The sequence below is a fragment of the Coturnix japonica genome, chromosome 2 (assembly GCF_001577835.2).
Source record: "Coturnix japonica isolate 7356 chromosome 2, Coturnix japonica 2.1, whole genome shotgun sequence".
NCBI classification, from domain to species: domain Eukaryota; kingdom Metazoa; phylum Chordata; class Aves; order Galliformes; family Phasianidae; genus Coturnix; species Coturnix japonica.
In genome coordinates this window covers 52,492,105-52,514,944 of record NC_029517.1, presented here as the reverse complement: position 1 = coordinate 52,514,944, position 22,840 = coordinate 52,492,105, and the positions used below count along the sequence as shown (strand labels likewise).

Sequence of the window (22,840 nt, the reverse complement as noted above, 5' to 3'; positions counted from 1 at the left end):
GCATTTCAGTAATTAAGAAACACTGACTACTTTGGCTAGTACTACGCCTCTTCTTTAGTTCTCTGCAAAATATGTGTCGATCACTATCACCATTTCACAGGCTTATATAACCTCTGTTGCATATTATATTTATACCGTGCTGAGAGCATCATAGTGTCCTCTCCACCAAATCCTACCCTGTAAAAAATTTACATTGAGGAGTCATTCTGCACTTTTTTAACGCCTCTCGCTTTTTTCCATTCCCTCTGCGAAGGTCTTGCTCAGAGAATGCCAGAATGGGTTGGTTTGAGTTGTTAAGCTCACAGGGACAGCAGAAGCACACTGATTAGATTTCAAGCCATCCATGCTAGTGTCTACTTTCAGGACATGGCACTACTCACACAGCATCTATTCTGCTATACACCATTGTGTGATCACAACGTAGTTTTTGAACTTGGGTGAAAATGTGATGCAGAATTAGGAAGAAAGTGGAAGTCTGAAGAAGAGGAATGACAGTGAAGAGCATGTGGAAACCGCAGAACTGAATGTCCTGAATCACCTCAGCAGGATACTAATGAAACTAAAGAAAATTCAATCAAGGTACTGTATTTATAGTATCTATAACACTTCGGGTGTTTCATAGTCAGATGAGAGAACTCTCTAGAACACTTTGGTGGCCATTAATTATGTGATTATAAAGGACAGGACTTCATTTTTTTCTAGCACTTCCATGAAGAAGGAATCTGAATAATAACTGCAAAAACGTTAGTATTTCAACCTACCTGTGTCTGCAAATTTAGACAAGCAGATTATATTTGAAAAGTCACAAAAACAAATTTCCATGTGGAAAATCTTCCTTGCACTGTTTGTGTGCTTCATTGTAGTTCATTACTTATTTCTTCATGTCTCTCTCCCCACTTCATAAAAATGTCTTTTTCTCCATCTTATTTTCTGTTTACTGTAGTGCCCTTGCTATTTCTCTGCAGTTTTAGGAATATGGGGTTTGTGCTTTCCCAGCAAGCTCTGCTCCACTGTGATTTTCGCATCCTGTTTTCATATCTGTTTGCATATTTTGGATGTTCTTACTGATCTGTTGGGGTGGCCGTTAATAAGACCACTCGAGACTCTCAGCATCACGCTCAGCTATTGCTAATTTTTCTAACTGTTGAGCTTGGTGAGAAAAATCAAAAGTAGTCAAACTGATAAGCTGTATAATGTTTCAAAATCTTGTATAGCCACTGTATGAGTGAATATGGAATTAACAAATCATTTTCTTTGTCTTTCAGATCACCAAATCTGCCCATTTGGTGAGAGCTCAAATTAAGTGTCATTTTAAGAACAGAAGAAAATGACAGAAGGAGTTGTACTGTCAACGTTTGATGTGAAATTTGTGTAACATATCTGTAGCTGATTAAATAATAAAGATTTCATTAACAAACAATATGAAACTTATGAATTTAATTGTGAGACATTTTGGCCTTACTTGTGTGGTATGCAAGTTTGCATAGCAAATTCATTCCAATTCCTGTAGTTAATTTTGTGCGTCAAATAATACATAGCAGTTAATACCTCCACAGAGTCTATGGAACTTAGAAAAATGTTTTTTCAAGTTCCACCTGGCATATACATATACTGAACTGCTCTTGTACTTTGTGCCAAGCTGATATATTTCATTGCTTTCTTTGACTTATAGATTTACAGAGAGTGGAGAGCCACAGCAGTAGTCCCAATTTATCCACACCTGTCTCCATGCTCTTCTTCAAAGCTCTTCTCAGTTTATAGTTCAGAAATTTTATGACCTCTTGGCTAAGACTGAAATGAAGGTTTTTTGATGGATTTTTGAGGTAGAAATGCTGGCTTCCTGCCATTGTGGAGAGCTGTCAGGAAACCTCTGGGAAAAAAAAAAATGGAGAATCTATGAAGTAAACAATTTGGCTGAAAATGATAACTTATATTGATTTCACAAGGACAGCTAAAAAATAGGGGAACAATATCAAAGTTTCCATTGCCCTCCTCACTTCACAAGTTTATGATGCTGTATATATTTACAGTCCATCTTCTCTTTTCTGTAGAAAATAATAACCAATGATAAAATTTTATCACCTAAGGTATATTTTTAAGACAAAAACTATTCTTTTCATTTTTCTTTTTTTAAAGGAGCTATAAATGAATGTGGTAACGTTATTTATGCCTTGGTATTTTCCTTCAGAACAGAGAAGATAAGCCTACTGTATACTATGGGACTTTGTTAGTAACCTTACTGAACCAGTATGTGCATCACAATCTGCACCCTGTATCTTCACTTCCACCAGCAGAAATACCTTCTGGTTAATTTATTCTTTTGCTTGTCAGTAATCTTACAATCTGTACTGCACTTATTTGAACTGACTTGCACATTCTGAACACAACCCTCAACTGTTGAAAAAGCTGGAGTTACTCTGGTGACTTGAACTTATTATTATTTTAAGAAACCACAATAAAACTGCAATCTTTTGACATGCCCTTTCACCGTAAGTGAAGGTGGCAGTGGTAATGACAGGCAGTGATCTCTGCTAAATGATATTTGTGAGGCACAGAAGCATTTTCCTTCACTGTCTTGAATTAAATCTTAAGAGTCCTGTTGATCATAGTAGGAAGAGCAGGTTAAGCAATACCAGCTGTGGATGACTGCCTGCCCAATTGATCTTTCCTTTCTTGTTTCTGTCTGTTTGTGAGTGCAAAAGGTTAGCACCTTATTATTTCAAAGTGCCTGTAAATGTGTTCTGAATGGGTACGCTCAGGAACTGGAAATTGAATGTTAAGCCAGGAATCAAGGGACTGGGATAAGTGGGGAGGGCTTCAATCAATGATAACTTTGTCACATAAACCACTGAGTGACATAATTCTCAGAGCTGCTGTAAGGCTTTGGAGAAGGTGGCTCAGGGAAACTCGTATTTTTTTGAAATCAATATCACCTTTAAAACTGGGGAAAATAATAAAGTATGGTATTTTTCTCTAATGTTCTTTACACAACACAACCTCAAACTACTGCAGGCATATCATTGTATTCACTTCAGAACTGTCGCTATTTTGCCCACTAAAAAGTACCTTCTCATTACTATATTGTGCTGTTGTTTAGGTACTGCATAAAATACAGACACATATACTCATCAATTCTGAAATCACTTTATCTGCCATGACAATTCACACTTCTCTGTAAGGAAACGTGTTTGATGGAAAACCTCTGTCTCCTGCTCTTTGTACCTCCTTCCTTTGCCATGTTTTAAAAAGGGAATTATTTCATTAACTCTCTTTCACTGTAATCATTTTACTGTGATGACACATGTAACATCAGATACTAGCCACCCAAATATTTTTCCTTTCATCTGGCTCATCCTCTCCCTTCTTTCTTTTATATTCACCCTCTGCTTTTGGACAGCAAGAGTCAGCTGCTCACTGAAGCATGGCACAGCGGGAATGGAGTTCCCAGGAATGCCGCCTGCGTGTTCTGAAGCAGGTACTGGAGCGGGGCTGCATGCATTACTGGCAGCTACATTGCTTGGCTTACATTTCCTCCTGAAACAGCGTTATCTCATCCTATCAGCTAGACTAAGCCAAGCTTTCTTGTTTGTGAACTCTTGGCATTCATTTCAAAGCATCTGATGTCTCATTGTACTCCTTTTTATCACATTTAGAATACCACAATTTGCTTGCATTTTGAACTTATGAATTTGTATTCATTTGACTGCAGTGAAATCAGCAATGCAGACTTTGCAGCTATTTCCATTACGTGGAGATTATCCATTTCTTCCATCGTGGAATCTGATCTGGGAGACTGCAAGTCTTCAGTCTGGCCTATGACATACAATAAATTTCACAGTACTGTGGTTGAGAGCTACACATCAACTCTGAACTGTTTCTGTTTATTAATAATTATGGCTAATAGGGGCACACAGGTTCCTTGTGCTCTTTTATTTGCCTATAAAAAGATGGAAAGGCCTTGGCCCTCCTAAAAGTCTCTCTGATTGCCTATGGGAACACTCTGTGAATTAGCATGTGTCCAGTCTGCTGTTCTTCTTCAGATTCTCCATAAAACTCTCGGATTTGCATCTTATACTGCTCTTTATTCTTAACAAATGACTATGAATAGTATTGTACTTTCAGTCATTCCTATCTGAAAACTTGCATGTATGGATCTTCAGTCTTGCTTATCTTGTGATTCATATTTGTTTGAGGAAAAAAAGAAAAAAAAAGAGGTTGCAAGAAGTTCTTCCCCATTTATGAAAGTCCAGCACATCATCACCTCCATATTGTTCAAGCAAGCTTCTTCTAGCACACTGTGGGGCAAGCGGAGAAGTCAGAAAACCAGCATAATAAAAGATGGTACCACCAAATTTTCTGGCACTACTGAGTGCCACAGTGGCATGAGAAGCACCTTACACAATAAAGCTCTTGCATGCTCCTTGACTCCTTCAACACCAAAGTCTGTCATCAGGGGTGAGAGCTTGAAGCACTAAGCAGAAGATGCAGCTGGAATTCATAAAAAATACTGAAATAACAACAGTCAAGCCTTACACATCAATCAAGTTTGATAAAACAACTTGAACAGGGAGAACCTCTGTGGACTGATACTGCTATACTAACATCTATGAACTATCCAAGGAGTCATATTTCCATCTGCACACAGGCAGAGCTGGGAACATTTGCCACCAAAAAAAAGTCAACCACTATCCTTTACCAGAGCTTATATTCTTAGTTTCAAATAAAGGACCCCAGTGCACTACTTGGAGACCCCTGGATCTTTGCTCCATTTCGTACATGAGACTATGCGCTGTCTTAGTAACTGCATCCAGTACATCAAGAACTAAGAGTTTCTTCACCTCTACTAGCTAACAGTGAAAAAAATGGGGGGAGCGGGGCTGATTTTTTTCCAGGTAAAAACCCCACCGTATAGGTCCAGTCTTCATCCCATTTCAGGATCATCCTGGAGATCTTTAAGAGCGCCACCTGTGATCATTAAAGTAACAACATGGAATAGTGCACCAACCTCTGTCAAAAACTCAGCATGGTGCCTGTAGCAGATGTGGAGATCAGAATGGGCACTTCACAATCAGCTTTGACTAAAGACCATGCCATTCCTTCCTTTCTCCTGACTGGGGAAGAATGGCAGAAGCAGTTTGCTGTTCTGGGGTCCGTGCTAGCAGGTTGCCAAAGGAAGGAAAAAAAAATGGTTACTTCTTCAGTAACTGTGATTCTTCTTGGTGATGTGACCAGCATGGATCCCACTGCCAGCTTTCATCTCTGCCCTTCAGTACTGCCCTCCAAGTTTTGAGTTGTAAAGGTACTATACCATGTCAGGTTTTATACAGTTGCACAGAGACATGAGAGAAGCTAAATGGGCAGCTTGTTTCAGTTCCACTGATGCTCTGATTCACTGCTACACAAGTTTTAAGTTATCAAGTCATTGGTTCTAGTATCTGAAAAGTTAATAACACATATCCAGCAAGTACAGTGTGCGCCACAACTACATGACATCCTTACATCAGATTATTTCAGATATGAGAAGTGCCTACATTTCTCGTTCTGTCAGCAAGCTGAACTTCAGCTAGATACTCAGATCAAGGTGATCATGGAAAGTTAAAGCCTTGCAGAGAAATCCTTGGTTATTAATGTGTTTCTTTAGGCAGGTACTCAGTAATCTTTGCAAAACAGTACAGTGTCATCCTAGTCTTCAGAATCATTCCTAATTTCAAACTTGTAGCTCGGTTTTGTCCATGCATTTTGGCAGTAAGGTATTTGAAAAGAAAATTACTGCAGTTCATGGACTCAAGACTGTCTTGGCCAGACATGTTTGGTAAAACTGCTTATTTTTTACATTACTCATCAGTTGTGTTTAATAAACTTTCCCATGAATAATTTCACAATATAACAGAAGCACTGTTGAATAAGTAATCCAGGATTTGGTGTAACATTCAACTGAACTGAAATGAGTTACATGTTTCTTAATCCCAATATTTACATCTGTTACCTGTTTAATATATGTGTTATACAAAACCCCACATATAACCTGGAATATATTACTGAATGCTGACTGTATATGAAAATATTTTGTTGATTTATGTGTGATTGGTATGAAAATGATATAATACCTGTTACCATTAATGTGTTTACCATGTATGTGTATGTACCTCAAAGCAAAGATTAATACTGTTTGTGGGAGAGGAAGAAAATAGAATACTGCTGATGCTTTTGAAGTTTTTTGTATAAGGGAAATGAGCACTATATGAGTATTAAATGAAGCCTTAAGAATTTATTTTGAGGCCAAAGATGCACATCTGGTAAAACTTTTTCCTTCTGTTTCTATCTCCCCAGCTCAGAACACTGGAATCTCAACTTTGTACAGAAATTCTTACGGTGCACCTGCTGAAGATATCAAACACAACCAGGTAAGTAAGGAGTCTAATATACTGTTGTTCTAGCTGGCAAGACACCAGTGTAACCTTTTAAATTGAAACTATGAAAAATATTACAAAGATTAAAAAATATAAGTTAGACTAAATGAGTCATATGCTTGACCAGATGCTGGCAGTTCCACTGGTTTAAGGCAAGTTATATTCTTCATGCTAATGCATAATTTCAGCCCAAGTTTCAAAAATGTCCAACAGGTTATGACAACAGATGCACAAGAATCATTTAAAGGATGTAGGCCCTTCACTCATAATGAAATCAAGTGCGGCCTGAGACCTGCATGACTTTAAAGTTCTGGATATGGGATGCACACTGCAAAGGCCAAGCTGACACAATGGACACTTCTGCTTGGTCAGATACCTGGTGATGTCCTGTGCCAGTAAACTTGGTGAAGTGCATTCACATCCGATGGCTTAAGTGTATCCACCATAAAACTGAAAGCTACTTCTGGCACTGTGTGGCTTACAGGCTAAGGCATTTTGTCAGCAACTTATGCACTGAACAAGTGTGGCATCGGGGTACCCTTGTATCTCTTACAGGCAGATATGCATTCTCTGTATGTGTGTGTAGCATCATTGTTTTGCACAACTGTATCTTATACTTAACTATCACAGTTCCTTAATATTTTCACAGCTTCCCTCTGTTATGTGCATCATTCTTTAAACAGAGATAGGAGTCCAAAAACACTTAAGGAAAGCACTTTACGTAGAAACATAGAATTGCTCTGGTTGCAAAAGACCTTAAAGATTATCATAAGTAATGTTTCTATTTATAAGGGACCCCAAAATACTAATTTGGTCTTTTTTCTACTCAAAAATATGACCGGTATGTCTTTCAGGCTTATGAATAGGTTGCTTAGTATGTAATATGTCTCGTGTGTCCAAATTGAGACACCTGTGTCTGAACATGTGGCACTAGACAAAAACGGTGCTAGAAATAGGAAATAAAGTTGTTGTGCTCCCTTTTGCCATTTTGATGTTGTGACGAGTGCTGTAACATCACTGGTTGGGCTGTTAAAGGCAGTGAATGCTGACTGCCTTCTACAAGTTATTCTTAGAGTCCCATACAGACATTTTGAAAGAATACCCATCCGTTTGGGACAAAGCAATGCAGTTGTGCCTTTATTCTTGAAGGAAAGTTGCAAAGTCATGCAGAGTCTGCAGGTTTTACAAAAAGTCTTCTGATACTCACATTGGCTCACTGAAAAAGACAGCATTTGAGGACTGAAAGACCATGTCATTTTGCATCACAAAGCCTGCCTAATCTTCGTGGATATGGCAGAGTGAAAGACAGTGTTCCACCAAGATACTTGGCAAATGATTCTATTTTTCAGATTTCAAGTCCCAAATATCAAACCTGTCTGAAAAAAAAAATGTAATGGCAAACTTCCTTAGGTTAGGGGTCCACCTGAGACTTTTTTCTGTATATGGTAAATATTTCAAGCTCAAGGCAACTTACTGGAATGTAACAACTCAAAAGTGTCAGCATGAAGCATCAAGGCAGCGGTAAGAAATTGGTTCAACTTAACAGTAGCAGAAGAATACATTTCAGGGCACTTAGTTTGAAATGCTCTTATGACAGTGCCCTGAAGACTATACTTGGTTCTTAACAGTGTCACCCAGTCTCGTCTGTGGCAAAGGAAGCTGTGAAATGTTAAGTGTCTTTAGAGTGTGTACACTGTCCATTCCGATTCTTCCACACTGAATTTTTACCACCAGTATTTGCACTGTATAGCTGCAAAGTAGTCAGAAAGCTGTACACAGCTGATATTTACTAAAAGTTACTGTGAGCGGCACTGCTCAGAACCAGATTTTAATTACTTTTCAAATAAACCAGCATCTGTTAGCAGCAGTAAAATGAAATAATAAATGAAAGTGTTAAGAATATAATGACAAGGCAGAACTGTGGAATTAATTCACTACTAAGTGCTACTTCGGGCATTGGTTAAGGTAATGACCAAGTTTCCATTTCCAGCATGGTAAACATAGAATAAGATTCACTCTGTCTTCCCTCCTGCCCACAGAAAAGTGTATCTAAGAGGCGCGGATATTGCTGTCTTTCAGGTTTCAACACAGCCAGTTCCACAGGAGCCCAGCAGAAAAGATTACGAACCATATCAGCCGTTTCAGAATTCAACCAGAAACTATGATGAGTCCTTCTTTGAGGACCAAGTGCATCATCGTCCACCCACAAGTGAATACAACATGCACCTGGGACTAAAGTCAACTGGCAACTATGTCGACTTCTATTCAGCTGCTCGTCCCTATAGTGAACTTAACTATGAAACAAGCCACTATCCAGCCTCTCCCGACTCCTGGGTTTGAGACTTGGGCAGATACAAAAGCTCCAGGAACTGTGCATGTGCATGCATACCACAAGACATTTTTTTCCTGCAAATTTAGTTTGTTAAAGCCTGTTCCATAGGAAGGCCCAGATAACCAGTGTGGAAAAAAATTAAGAGATTTTTTTAGAAGGCTAAAAGAAATGAAAGCTAAACCTGGGAGTAATTAGAAAGAAATATATATGCTATATATATATTTTACAGCGTAGGACAACTTTAGTGTTGGCCAGTAGAGTCCTAAGTCTGTTGCTGTGTATTGAACGTGGCTGAAAGAAGGAGGGAGAATATGGCAGTGGATGTGGGTCAAGAGTTAAGCACAAGTAACTGAGCAGCGTACATACTCTATGGGGAACAGCTTCTCACACTTTGTTTAATATCCTCATTCATTGTGACTCTAGGCTTCAAGTTGCATTTGGGGTTTCCTCTGTACAGCAAGATGTTTCTTGCCTTTTGTTAATGCATTGTTGTAAAGTATTTGATGTACATTACAGATAAAAAAGGAAAAAACCAAGTGCATTGTGTATATTACACCAATGCCGCAGTGTTTCTTCATCTATGGTTCTAAATATTGCTTCAATTTCAATTTTTGAAAGATGTATGAATTTCCAGTTTTTTGTTTTTCTTTTCCCCAGTGCGTTTTAACAAAAAAAAAAAAAAAAAAGGAAAACAAAAAAAAGAAAAAAAAAGAAAAAAAAACAAACAAAAAGGAATATTTAGCAGTATTGTTTGTTCTGATATGTGAATTTGTTTGTGGCAACTAAAAAAAAAAAGGCATTCAGCAGTTTCTGACAATTAACATTCATCATTCCACACTCCTTGTCAACAAAGTGCTTTTTCACTGCCTAAAATTTTAGATGTAGATATTTGAAATAGATTTTTTTCATTTATACCAGTTTTCTTTATGATGATACAGTGTTAAAAGAAAATAAATTACAATTGATCTGTCATCCATATTTGCTAAGAATGTCTATTTCCAAGAATCTACCATACAAATATACATTCTTACTCATGTGTGTCCACGTATGCATAGTACTGTATGTGTGTGTATGTGTTTGAGTGTGTGTGTTTGTGTGGTATAAGACCTATTTTCATCCACTGTTTTCCTTGTTCCAGCTTCAGCTTTTGTTTGATTTTCAGTTCTTTTAAACAGTGGAAACTCCAGTATGTGCTTTCTCTTGCTCACTTTATTAACCATAGATAGCAGTTCAAAATTATTAGGCCACATACTCACAAAGGAATGGGTTGTAGGATATTTTTCATTGAATCCTTCACCCTCAGGTGCCATTTCCTTTAAAATAGCATCTCTTGATCTTCTCTCGAGGAAAGAAACGTCATTACTTTCCAGCCACCAACCAGCAAGTGCTCAAGGAAGAGAGAGTTTGATCTTGCCATCTCCTTGGGGGGAATGGAAAACCAAGACCCAGCAGGCTAAGGCCTGGAGTCTCCAAGCTCTTCAGGCTACAGAAGGGTCCAACTCCTGAACCATTAGGACAATCATTTACTTTAACCCATACCAAAAAGAAAACCCACCACCCAAAACACATTCCTCAAATATGAAAGATACTGACCATTTCTGTGCATTTAAAACAAAACCATTAAAAAATTAAAAAAAAAAAAGAAAGGAACAGAGAATTTTGTTTCAAAAAATAAAAGCAAAAACAAAATAGGAAAGGAAAGGAAACTAGGCTGGGAGTCCAGAATAAAAACAAGAATCTAGCATTTCTTTCATTCAGTCAAGAGCTTGACATACAGTTTCCACGGAATGAGACCCAACACAAAAAGAGTAGTTGTAAATTGCTTAAATTACAGTTAAGGAATTTGTTTTCGGTTACAAACATTTCTGTGGTTAGTCAGTGTATTTAATAGTCTCACCATCACCTGGCACACTTTGCTGTGTGCAGGGGGAAAAAGTCTTTCACAAACCATTGCCTGCTCCATAGGATGCAGACCAGAGTCATTGGCGAGGGCGGATGTTGTGACGTAGAATTGGTTTTCCGATAATCTAGGACTAGAGTTGAATCTTTTTGGCAGCTTTTCCCGGTGTACGATATGTAACCTTATCTGCTCTTTGTAGTAAACGGGGAAAAAAAAAAATCGCATGCAAAAAAAATTTTTAAAACATTTAAAAAAGGGTGGGTGGGAGGGGCACAGTGGGCCAGATGTATAGTGAGGTAGATGAAAATATTCTTCATAGTTTTGGACACAGGTTGTTTATATTTTATTTATTACATTGATTTTAATAAGATAAGTGACATTTGCAGTGCTCTTTTGAACAAAGCACATTTTCCGTATAAAAGCTTTTTTTTAATAAAGAATGTCACTCTCAACTTGAAGTCGTTCTTGCCTGTCTGATAACCACCAGATCCATGCAGGCCTCCAGCCGCAGGACTGCAAACAGGCCGGAGGGACCCGTGGTTTATAGCTGAAGTTCTTTAGACAGAAAGTTATTGCAAGTTGGATTTATTTCCATTCTTCAAACTACTTAAATGCCCACAATGCCCCCTTACAGCTCCTCTCAAAAAATTAACTGCAGTCAAATGTTGACCATTGCTCCAGTGAAACATTTTGGACCGATGAAGTGGCATAAAATACCTTTTGTCTATAGTTTGTGTTGCTTTGTTTCCGTTCTTCTGTAGTGGCAAGTGCTCCGACTACTGTTGTTCAGTCTTGCTGTACTGCATTTTGAGAAGGTGTGGAATTACCCGGCTTCTCTTCCAGGCTTGGAAATCCAACACTGCTGCCATACTGAGCAGGATATATCATGATGCATTCTCTTTAGTACTGAGGAAAGTATCATTACCTATTGCTGTTCCCTTCATTCTTGTACCAGATAAAACACAGAAATAGAGAAGAAACCAAACTGTTCCAAAAAATGTATAAAATGCAATTGATGTACTGTCAAATGTCAGACTATTTTTTTTTAACAAGCTTCGTATTAGAATCTTGATCAGCTGTGTAGACCTATATAAATCTCACTGTTTTATTAAATGCTGTTTTTGGTCTGGAAGGAATGGTTAACCTATCTCAAGATTAACAAATTTGCACTAACATGAGCAATATTGATTTGAAAAAAAATAATATGAATTCAATATTTAAATGATAAACTATGATTTTAAAGGTATATTAACACTGAAAGTACATTTTGACAAATAACATATTTAAGCCCAAAATATAAGTGGTTATGTCAAATAACACAAAAAGAACTATAACGATATAGAGTGAGAAAAAAAAAATGTGTTTCACTGTACATGTTGCTAACATGTACAAAGACAAACTCATATTGACATATTTTCTATTAATAAATCCTACTGTATTGTGGAGAATTGCTGGTCATAGTGCAATATGTTTACAATCTAAAGTTGCCTCCATACGTTGATTCCCAGCTTCATACGTCCCAACAATTCCTTTGCAAGTCACTTACTTTAAAAATTTATTGAATATTAATCATCTGCCAACATCATTCGCCTCTGCTTCCCCCAAATCTGGGTCAAGCAAGCAAGCAAGCAAAGGGGTAAGGCATTTTTGAGAACAGTGTCAACACCCTATTCACCCCCAGCTGCGGCTTGAGCCATGGCACTTAAGGACACTGGATGGGAGCATTGTAAAAAATACAGGTTGGCCCCAGTGCTACATAGCCTATGGTCAAGAAACTCAGAAAAGTACATTAAGTCATTTATGCACTGCCAGGGATCCTGGCATGCCATACATGCAGCAGCTCAGAGATGAGTGTTTCCTGGGGCTAGCCTGCCTCAGACTGCAAAAGTGTCTCACAAGGGAGGCTTAAAACCAAAATTAGGATGGCCAACTTGACACTGCATAGGCCAAGAGCTGCAAGAGAGGCTTTTTCAGCTCCTCTGCCCATGTTATTCACCCTCTCCTGATGACAGAAAGAGTTCTCAGCTGGGTGTTACTGCTGGTAGCATAAGGACTGGGGAGAGGAGATGGTGGTGGTAATGGCACTGGGGGAGGAAAAAACAAGGGGAATAAGCATACAGAAACACAGTTTGTACATGTAGACGTGCACACCCATAATGACAATTGAATGGGGCCGTAGAGTGTGTCATGCACTGAACTCAACCGATGTAGCTAATAACCTGAGCAGTCAATAGCAGCAATGTGCTGGACACAAGGTTTTCTTCTAGAAAAGAGAAATGTAATGAGAGGTTACCTCTAGGCACTTCTAGCTAAAGAGTTCTAAGCAAGAAACCAAGAGAAGAGCATGCTGGGCACAAGGACAGTACCACAAGCTGCTAGGATAGGAGGGGAATTACTCTTGGTCAAAGATGACGTGTCAAAAAAGAAACTAGAGACCTTAAACAGAGGAAACTGCAAGCCCCACCACCACCATCCTTTGTTACCATATTCAATGGCAACGCCATCTCCCCAACAGGTACAGGGATGGTGTGCACACAGGCACAACCCCATCAAGACCACGGCTTTAAAAAGCCCTTTACTGGGCAATAGCTTGTATAGTTGTGCCTGATGCCAAACTGGTGGAGAAGCTGTTCCCACTTGCAACTCAAAGCCCTGTGTTTTCCTGAGGCAGGTGGGATTAACAGATTCTAAAAGGCTGTCCTATGTGCACTGCTTCTTTTTCCAGAGGACTCTACAGTTCTTAAGCAGTGGCCTAAAGCGACTTTAAGTGGAATATACGAGTTTCCTACTTGCACGAGTCTAAATGGATTGAAGTCTGCAGCTGCCACTGACTTACAGGAGGCACTGTTGGGAAAAAACCAGGAGAAGAGCAGTGGCTGTCCCATCTGTTGACACACCTGTGTCACGAACACCTCCAGGATTAAGTCTCCTGAGGCCCAGGCCAAAGAGTCCATCCAGCACAAACACTTCAAGCTATTTCTTCTCCCCAGTTCTCCCCTGGGTTTTGCACTATCTTGACAGGACCACAACATTCAGACCTGCACACGACCCTCTACGTGTCCCGTGCGTGAGGATGGTGCTGGCCAGGCAAGACCCTCTTGCAAGACACTGAGACTACGCGTTACTCTTAAAACTGATTCACTTTCAAGCTTAGTTTTGTACTTTGAATTCAATTTTAATAGCAGCTTCCTTCCTCTGTACGCATTGGTTTCCCAGAAGACAGCACCTGCTAACCTCTTGTAAAGACGAAGCCTTTAGCTCAGAGCTCAGTTTAAAGCCCACAGAAGTCCCTGTAAGACTTTCAGCAACTTTCAGCCATGTGTCAGGCCCAAAGTGAAAACAGTCAAAGACTGTGGGTGCAGCCCTCAAAGGATGAAAGCACCGAGGCCATCCCAACCACCACAATAAAGGCTGCAGTGCATGAGGAGCTAAAAAAAGAAAAAAGTTATTTTCTGGGATGTGTCAAGAGAGATTGGCATGGATAAAAATTACTCACAATGACTGATAGGTGCAGTTAATTTGAGCAGCCTGATGGGCAGTTTCAGACATTGAAATACCTTTCTTTTTCAGGTAGGAAATAACAGAAACCTGCTGCTAAGTCTAAGAAAGCAAAATAGCAGCCACATGCTGATGCACTGGTTTTCACAAAGTCAGTTGAAGTATTCATACACATAAGGCTTTTCATTTACACATAGCCCAGTGGTTATGAAGGTAGATTTTCCAAGAATTTAGTCACTGTACATGAGTGTTATATATGGGCAGAAAATGTTAGTAACTAAACACTCCAAGGCTGAAGAATAAATGTGTGACAGAACTCGGGCTGCTGCACGCAGGCGCAATTGATGATTACTCTGTGCTGGTGAGGCCTGCATCCAAATGGGGATTCCTCAGTACAGAAGAGACACAGACAGAGTGTCAAAAGGAAGGCCACAAAAATGATCCAAGGGATGGAACACCCTCTTATGAGGAAAGGCTGAGAGAGATGGGGCTGTTCAGCCTGGAGAAGAGAAGGCTGCGAGGTGCCTTGATAGAAACCTTTCAGTATCTAAAGGGGAACTACAGGAAAGAAGGGGACATACTCTATAGCAGGGTCTGTGGTGACAGGAAGAAGAGAAATGGCTTCAAACTAAAAGAGGGTGGATTTAGAATGGATATAAGGAAGAAGTTTTTTACAGTGAGTGTGGTGAGGCACAGGAACAGGCTGCCCAGAGAGGTGATGTGTGCTCTGTCCTTGGAGACACTAAAGGTCAGGCTGGATGGGGCTCTGAGCAACCTGATGGAGCTATAGGTGCCTCCATTCATTGCAGGGAGTTGGACTAGATGGCCTTTAAGTGTCCCTTCCAACTCAAACAGTTCTACGATTCTGTGATTCTTTAACCTCTCCTTGACATCAAAGATTTTATATTCTTTTTTCCCTCAGAGGAAAAAAATAAAATAAAATAAAAAAGAATGAAAGAAACCTTTTTCTTTAAGCTCCCTGACTTTTTATTGGGGTGATGGAAAGAGAAAATTTGAATTATATACGATATTTGAAAGATGTTTCCTGTTGCTTTCATTTCTGTCTGATGTGCCTGAGCATGAAGAGAAAACCTTGAGTAAAAGGGCATGTTATGTTTATATATATACAATTGAAAAAGACAGAGACAAATTGTGACGCCTCCCTAAAATATGATTTATATATGTAGGTTAAGATAAAGATCTGATTTAAGACCGTGATTTAATTATGAATAATGAAATATGGTAGACTATGAAATGTCATATCTAGTGGGGTAGATAGATATCCCAGATGTAGTTAATGGTGTGCATATGTAGTTAACACAAATTTAAAGTTAAAACAGTATGGAATAAAAGGAAGATTTTTGAGCTTCTTCCTAAAGTGACATAATGATCGCTATCACTTGTCTCAGAACTGCTACACCAGAGTTTAATCTGCTGTATAAACTTTGACTTTAAAAATAAAAGCAGTTTTATAAACCAGAACAGCTTCAACCACAGCTGAACTTCACCTGCTGAACTAAGGGTTATAAAAACTGGGAAATAAACTGCACAGTGTTTTACTGTGTTTCCAATAGCCCATCCAAAAACCATAAATTGTCTCAAAAAGACTGGGATTCTTCACTCCCAGGTGTTCACTCTTTGCATTGCTGCTAGTGCTCACTGCCCACCGCAAGGCCATCCACCAAAGAACCACCTGAGTACCACAGCACAGCAAGCAGTATTTTTATCAGCTCTTAGCAAGCAGAGATGTGTGTGGGAAGTTAAAAGGGAAGAAAGCATCTCAGCATGCTGACAGCAAAACAAGCTTAGGTAGGGCAGTGGGGAAATGGGGCAGAGCCCCTCAGGCAGCACACTAGCAATGCTGTCCTGTGGAGCATCCATCAACACAGCAATCTGATATAAACTCACTCTAGAACTTGGACTGGGGGCATATAAACCTGTTTAGATATATCTTAGCTGTTGTCTTATTGGTGGATGGTTTCCCATATGGTTTCATAAGTGATTTTGGCCAAAAAGCAATATGTTTCGGGGTTTTATGTTTTTTTCTCTTTTTTTTCTTTTTTAACAGCAGGAACAGGTTGGGGCAATATCAGCTTAGATGATTTACTGGAAACATCAGATAATTCAGTCACTATTAACAAAGATGTACCAGGTGATACTCGCTCTTCTGTGCCATATGGATGGATCCAGTGGCCGAGGCAGAAAAGCAGTCCTACTTGCATAATTAATCCATAGGGGAAAAAGAGCTACAACGACTTGACAGGAGGTTGTAGAGAGGTGGGAGTCAGACTCTTCTCCCAGGTAACAGTGATAGGATGAGAAGGAATGGCCTCAAGAGGTTGTGGTGAGATATTAGGAAAAATTTCTTCTCAGAAAGAGGTGAGGTATTGAAACAGGCTGCTTGGGGAGACTGTGGAATCAGTCACCTCCCTGCAGGTGTTCAAAAAGCATAGATATGTGGCACTGAAGGACATGGTTTAATGGGCATGGTGGTGATAGATGGACAACTGGACTAGATGACCTTAGAGGTATTTTCCAACCTTGGTGATTCAGAGATTCTGTGTTCTGTGAAATGGAGGTATACTCAGTGAACATGGAGTGGAGAGAAAGACAAACAGAATGACCAATGGACAGACCTATACAGCTTGTATTAGTAATGTCATTGTGTTTGCAAGGCACTTCTGCCAGACAACAACAACAACAACAGCAAACAGACTGCAAACCTGAAGAGAGCTTGTAACCAAAGAAGCAGGGATGGCCTGGGGCAAGAAACTGCTCTACTGCAATTGAAAGAGGCTTGCAAAGTGTAGGTTCTGAAGGCATTTGCAGTGTCACAAGCTGCCCTCATCCTGGCAAGGCATGCAGCAGAGCAGGGATGCAGCCTACAGAGGAGGCCAAGGAGAAAGAGGGGAAGGAGCATGGAGGAACTGCACAGAGACAGACTGAGGTTGGAAAGGCAGTCAGCCTGTAATTGCATTAGGGAAAATCATGCTTTTTTATTAATAGTAACATTTAAGCCTTCTAACAATAACAGACAGTACTAAGCCTCAGGTCTTGCCTGGATTTGTCTGGTCTTTAACATATTTTAGCAGCATTTGCAAAAATCATCCCAGAAACTTCTGATGCAGCAAGTATGCTGTTCATCTTTCTGTAGCCGTCTTAGTATTTATGTGTCTCAGCCGGGCTTTTGCTGAGTCGTGCACAACTGCTTCATGTCGACAGTCAGCATGAGTAAAAATCTCCATCCAGACACGGGAGGGATAAAGTATAACCAATTAAGTAGCTGTATATTGAGGTACTGACTGAGGAACGGAGCACCTGGGCCACATCTGAGGCCAACCTGGTAAGCGTTGCAGAGAGTGGATATGCTCACAAGCCACTGAACCAGCAGGGAAGGGACCTGGTTAATAGCAGACATTGTAAGGGGGATTGCTTTTCTCCCACTAAATGGATACCAACAGAGGAGGTTCTGCAAACAAGGAACTCCAGTCTGACATTTCCCAGGACTGGCAAGCTTAGAGAAGGAAAATTTTCATAGCTTTGAATGTGTGACTGTTCTTCACGTGTACAAGAACTGCTAAAAGTACATCAGTGATCAAGAGGTATTGACAAGCAATTGTTGTGTAGCATTGCCAGGGCCAAGACCTGCAAAGCATCTGTGCCTATTCTAAAATGAAAATACATCAGAAGTTGAGTAGTTTACCATTAGCATACCTGCAGTGGTGAGTTTTTAGGTAAAGACCTCAAAGGTTATTTTAATAAGATCTTGCTTCAGTCAGATCTCAGATGTCAGAATCACTTAGGCCCTCAGCTTTGGTTTAGGCTTACCCAGAAGAAAATGAAAAATTCCTTGAGGACACCTGTTAATTCAGGATCAGACAATAAAATTGGAAGCTTCCAGGGAAGGAAAATGCCACGTGGCACTCTTTCATGCTGGAAAGTGACAGGAAAAGACTCTGTTCAGGGGAACAGAAGCCCTGTTTAAGGTTGGGGGTTCTCAAGTGACAAAGTATTGTTCTTCAGTGGGGGGTGGTTTTGCTATATTCAACACTGCTTGTTGACTTCCATTTCCTAAAAGCAGAATAAGAGGATCCCTTGACATCTGGCAGAAGGTGACACAAATTAGGACAGATACTTTAAAATAAATAAAGATTCAGTGTAGACTCACACAAGAAAATACTATTTTTCTTCTTTGTACTCTCCATGCTGCTGTCGTTGTCCCCTAAAATGCTATTTCTATGCATTTGGGGTTGGTTGTTTTTTTGTTTCATTGGTTGGTTGGTTGGGGTTTATTTTTGCATTATTTACTAATTTCCTTTATGATGATAGAGCCAAATAGCAAAATACATATTCTATTGATTTTTCTGGAAAAATACGAATTCTCTGCAATTTCTACTAGTTCACTAAAGACATTTACAACTTACAGCAATAGTGAAATAGCACATAACTAGCTTTCTGTTGCTTTCCAAAAACATCAGGTATGACGTGTGGTCAATTCATAAGATGAATCAAAAGATTCTGGAGCTCTGAGTTTTGTAAAACTGTCATAACTATCTTCATCAAAGTAAAAATGATGTCCTAAAACTGATTTTTACAGCCTAAAGCCCTCCACTTTGGATAAAACTTGGTTCCGGAATTCATTTGGTCCTCCAATCAAGTAATGTCGGCAAACACTTTGTTGCTGGGAACATCTCTTGTTGTGGACTTCCCCAATGTGATGTAGGCTGGATGAGTACATCCTGAATTAGGACAAATTTTAAATTGAGCTTTTGCAATAGATATGTGGGTGTGTTGTTTTTTTTTAAAGCACGTAGACAGGATCTGGTCTAGGAGTGTTTTTATAAATCTCAGTAAGCCAATATTGCTTTTCATTCCTTGAGGGAATTCAGTCTTACTAGAAAATCTTCCTTGCCTCAGCAACCATTTCAGCATATGAAGCATCATCCCATGCCAGTCTTCGCTGCTTTCACTCCACGATAACCCATGTGGCAGCATATCTGATGCCAATTGTATTTGCTGATACTCTTACTAGAAAAGATAGACTTTATTTTCCAGATGGATTCTTACAATGTTTGTGTAAGGAGGGGCTGTTGTATCACATTGACTAGAGTTTCTGCATTTTGTCCATTAAAAGAATAATAGCTGAAGCTGCATCCTTTATCAGAATTGCTGTTCAGATTCTACATATTGTCCCTCCCACTAATTTAGCTCCCATTTTTTGTAAATATTCTATGCAAGAACAACTTCTTTTTCATAAGGTAATGATCTTACTATTAATTTGTTCTAAAGGATTACGAAGCTTTTTCATCATGTTTAGAAACAGAACTATAACCTTGAGTTTTTCATAAAAGCCATTCCTTCATTCAAGGGCATGCTTTCTAAATTCAACTTTTCTTCTCAGATTTGTACATTAAAGAATTGTTTCTTCCCACAGAAAAACAGTGCGAGCATAGTCCATAGCTTTTGACCCCAACTGAAAGTTAGACAAACGTTAGAGAAAATAACTATGGAGACTGAAATAATATATAACTGACTTCAGAGCTAACAAAGCAGTAAATAGTCACAGGGTTAACTGCTTGAAGACTGTGTTGTGTTTTAGAGGGTTTTTTTTTTTTTTTTCCAACACGTCTCTAAAACAAAAATGTCATGAGAATATCAAACACCAGACATATCTGCAGAGCTGATCTGGGAGTACCAGTGGGTACCTTCCAACTCAGGATATTCTTTTCTTCCCTTCCCTTTCCTCCCACTCCACTCTACTCCAATCCGCTCTATTATGTGAAGGACTTAACACGCTACCTAACTGATGGCCATAATTAGGTTGATGTAGTCATAAACTTGAGCATAGAAGGTGTTGCAACAAAGCCTTTTGACTTCCATAAAAGGTGAAGTGGGAGAACCAAAGACATGCTCTAGTATCAGTCTACACATACACTTTACACACATGCAGGTTACTCTTCGTATAAAAAAATGAGGAAAACCAAACATGTCCAATATAGGTTATTAGTCCTTGTTTCAGGAGATGCCTAACTCATTTTCCATGTGTTTTGTATTCTCAAATGCTTCAGCACTTTTTTGATAATGACAGACATTTTGTAGAAGAGGCAAAAATCAAGTAAACTCTTCTCTTTTTTGCAGTTTTCCTTGGATGCAGTTACTGACATCTGGAGGTTTCTTTACCATGTCTGTCAACCATCACGCCAACCATCTCCTGCAAAGTTAGTTCCTGATAAATCCTGTCTGGATATGAAGTCGGTAGTCTCTCCTACAGTTGTCTTCACTGTCATGTTAGAAGTGTCCTATTAATACTGTGCTGAGATGCTTATATGCCACACTAGCAAATCTCAGCTTTATTTTTTTTCGCCTAGTAAGACTTGGACTGGAGTCTGCAGGGATTATACCCCTATTTCTTCCTTATGTCCTTCACAGAGCAAACAACCATTTGATCAACTAAATAGACCGACTTCTGAATGTCATCAATTGAATTTCCAGAAACCGAAGCATAATGATTTCCCATAGTGAAACTATCCAAGACTCTTGATAGAATACAGTTACACCACAGACCTGTGGTACAATAAAAAAGCAATTGGAAAGAAATATTAGAACTGCTTCCTCTAAGATCTTGTCCTCTGCTCTCCTTTGAGAAGAATACATTTCACCACCTATCAAGGCTTCAGTCTTGCAATCACTCTAACTCATGAAAGTGCTGTCATTAGTAAGGTTTAGCTAAGACAGCATCACAAGATTTTGCATGTTCTGTGTCCTTCATATTTAGTCATTTTTGAGCAACATTTTTAGGCAGAGGTAGCATATACAAGGTCCTCCAAACCAGGTTGGTCATTCTCATTCCATGTACATTTGCCTTTTCTACTACAAAAACGAGTAGCTGCCTCTTTTCTCTAAATTTCAGAGAAAATACATACAGCAAGCTTTCCATTAACTCCATTCTCTCCTACTATGAAACTGTTTAACATTTCAGTCTCTCCAGATGCTTTCATAAATCTGTGCCAAGGCTTCATATTCTGCAGCACCATTTCACTTGTATAATTTGTGCTGAACTCAATACTTCTCCACATTTAAATATATGCTCTGCAAAGCTTTTATAACACTTGTTTACCACTTTCTGTGACTTACAAAAGCAGTCAAACATGCGTTCCATAACAAATCTCTTCACCAAGTGTATCAGCACTTCATCAAGCTACTTTCCTCACTTTCAGCTCCCTATCTGCCTTTATGGCTAGCTCCTTATAAATACAACCAATCTTATCCCGTTTGTATTTATACGATTTATCTCCTCCTTTGCATTCTCTTCATATGGAACTCTTGCAAGATAACTGTTCCAAGCACTGCTAATTAATTCAGCATTCATTTCCAACTTATCTTATTTACTTAAAACGTAAGCAAGTTTGTTTGTATCCCTTGTTATTTGTTCTCGTGTCTGGTTGAGCGTGCAGGTGATTTTTTGTATCGCTTGAGTTCTCCCCTCCCTGGAGAGCTATAAAACTCAGAGCTAACTCCACTTCTAGCTGACACCATTTCTTTGGCTTCTTTTTTTGATGTCATATTTTCACTGTTCAAGCAATGGAACTGTCTTTCCAACCTAATAGATGATTTTACCAAAGTCTTCCATAAACGAGGCAACTTTACTATAAAATTCATCTCTCATATTGGTTCTAGGTTCTTTTTGCACTGTTTCCAAAAAACTTAATGTAATTCCCAGGATATCCCATCTGCCTTAATCATATTAAACACAACCCAGATGTTGTTCAAATCAGCTGGAAAAAGGACATTACACATATGCACTAGGATATGTTCTTGCCCATTCAGTGAGTTTGTCTGATTTTTCCAAAGTGGCTTAGAAGTAGAATTACACACCAAACCTTATTAATTCCCTTTGGAATTACAAATGCTCAGATGAGAGGCTTTATCTTCTGTGAAGCCATCCAAACCATCAGTCTCTACCTTCTGAACATTGTAGATAGCAATGCTTCCTTTGCTCCAGACATCCTTAAGAAGAAACATGCTGCTGTTTGGATGAAAAATCAAGGCACTGCAAAGCATGAAAGTAAGTTTAATAATTGTTAAAAAAGAAAAGAAAAAAATATTTTTAAAAAAATTGTAAAATGCTCAGTGCTTCAAAATTTCAAATGTTCATGATCAGGTGGTGTTTTTTTTCAGAAGATCTCACTTGCAAAAATGGGTTCTTTTTGACAGAATTCATCTTTTTTTCATGGAGTATGTCTTCAACCAAACTGCTGATGGATGCATGGTATATCTTTTAGAGCTGAAGAATCCAGATACCATATCCACATTTCCCATGTTTTTGCTACTCAGGCATCTCCTACTGTGCAACTCTTGTTCTGTCTGGCTACTGAGCACAAAATTCAAGAAGAAAGCAGAAAAAAAGGCTCTCCAAAGACAAGAGGAAGAATTAATCAGCTTTGAAATGTCTCAGGGTTGCAGTGAAAAATAATTTCAGTGGGGCAGCAGAAAGCATGTATGCAACAGTCACTTGCAGCCAAGAAGTGAGAAATGGGCTAACCTCTAACCAGGACATCTAATGCTCTGTCATATCACTTGAGTGTTAATTGAATTCTGAGACAAGGTTACCTTAATTAGTTGGCAGATGATAGAAAGAAACTTGACAGGTAAGCATAACCTGACAGGTCTTGAATCACTGCTGTCCCCTCTGCCTTTTCA

The 22,840-nt window shown here is 39.1% G+C and overlaps 1 protein-coding gene across 7 annotated transcripts in view; it reads left to right on the top strand.

Annotated features, from left to right (window-relative positions):
• Positions 1–10,384, top strand: part of CTNND2 (catenin delta 2) — a 585,077-nt gene extending 574,693 nt beyond the window's left edge. For 5 of the 7 annotated variants that reach the window (XM_015854425.2, XM_015854430.2, XM_015854427.2 and 2 more), the window contains 3 exons: positions 3,398–3,475; positions 6,331–6,404; positions 8,490–10,384. In XM_015854425.2, the coding sequence (XP_015709911.1) occupies positions 3,398–3,475; positions 6,331–6,404; positions 8,490–8,750 (413 nt within the window). In that variant the 3' untranslated portion in view covers positions 8,751–10,384. The remainder of the gene's footprint in view (positions 1–3,397; positions 3,476–6,330; positions 6,405–8,489) is intronic. The other 2 variants (XM_015854428.2, XM_015854426.2) reach the window with 1 other exon arrangement.
• Positions 10,385–22,840: the final 12,456 nt, after the last annotated feature.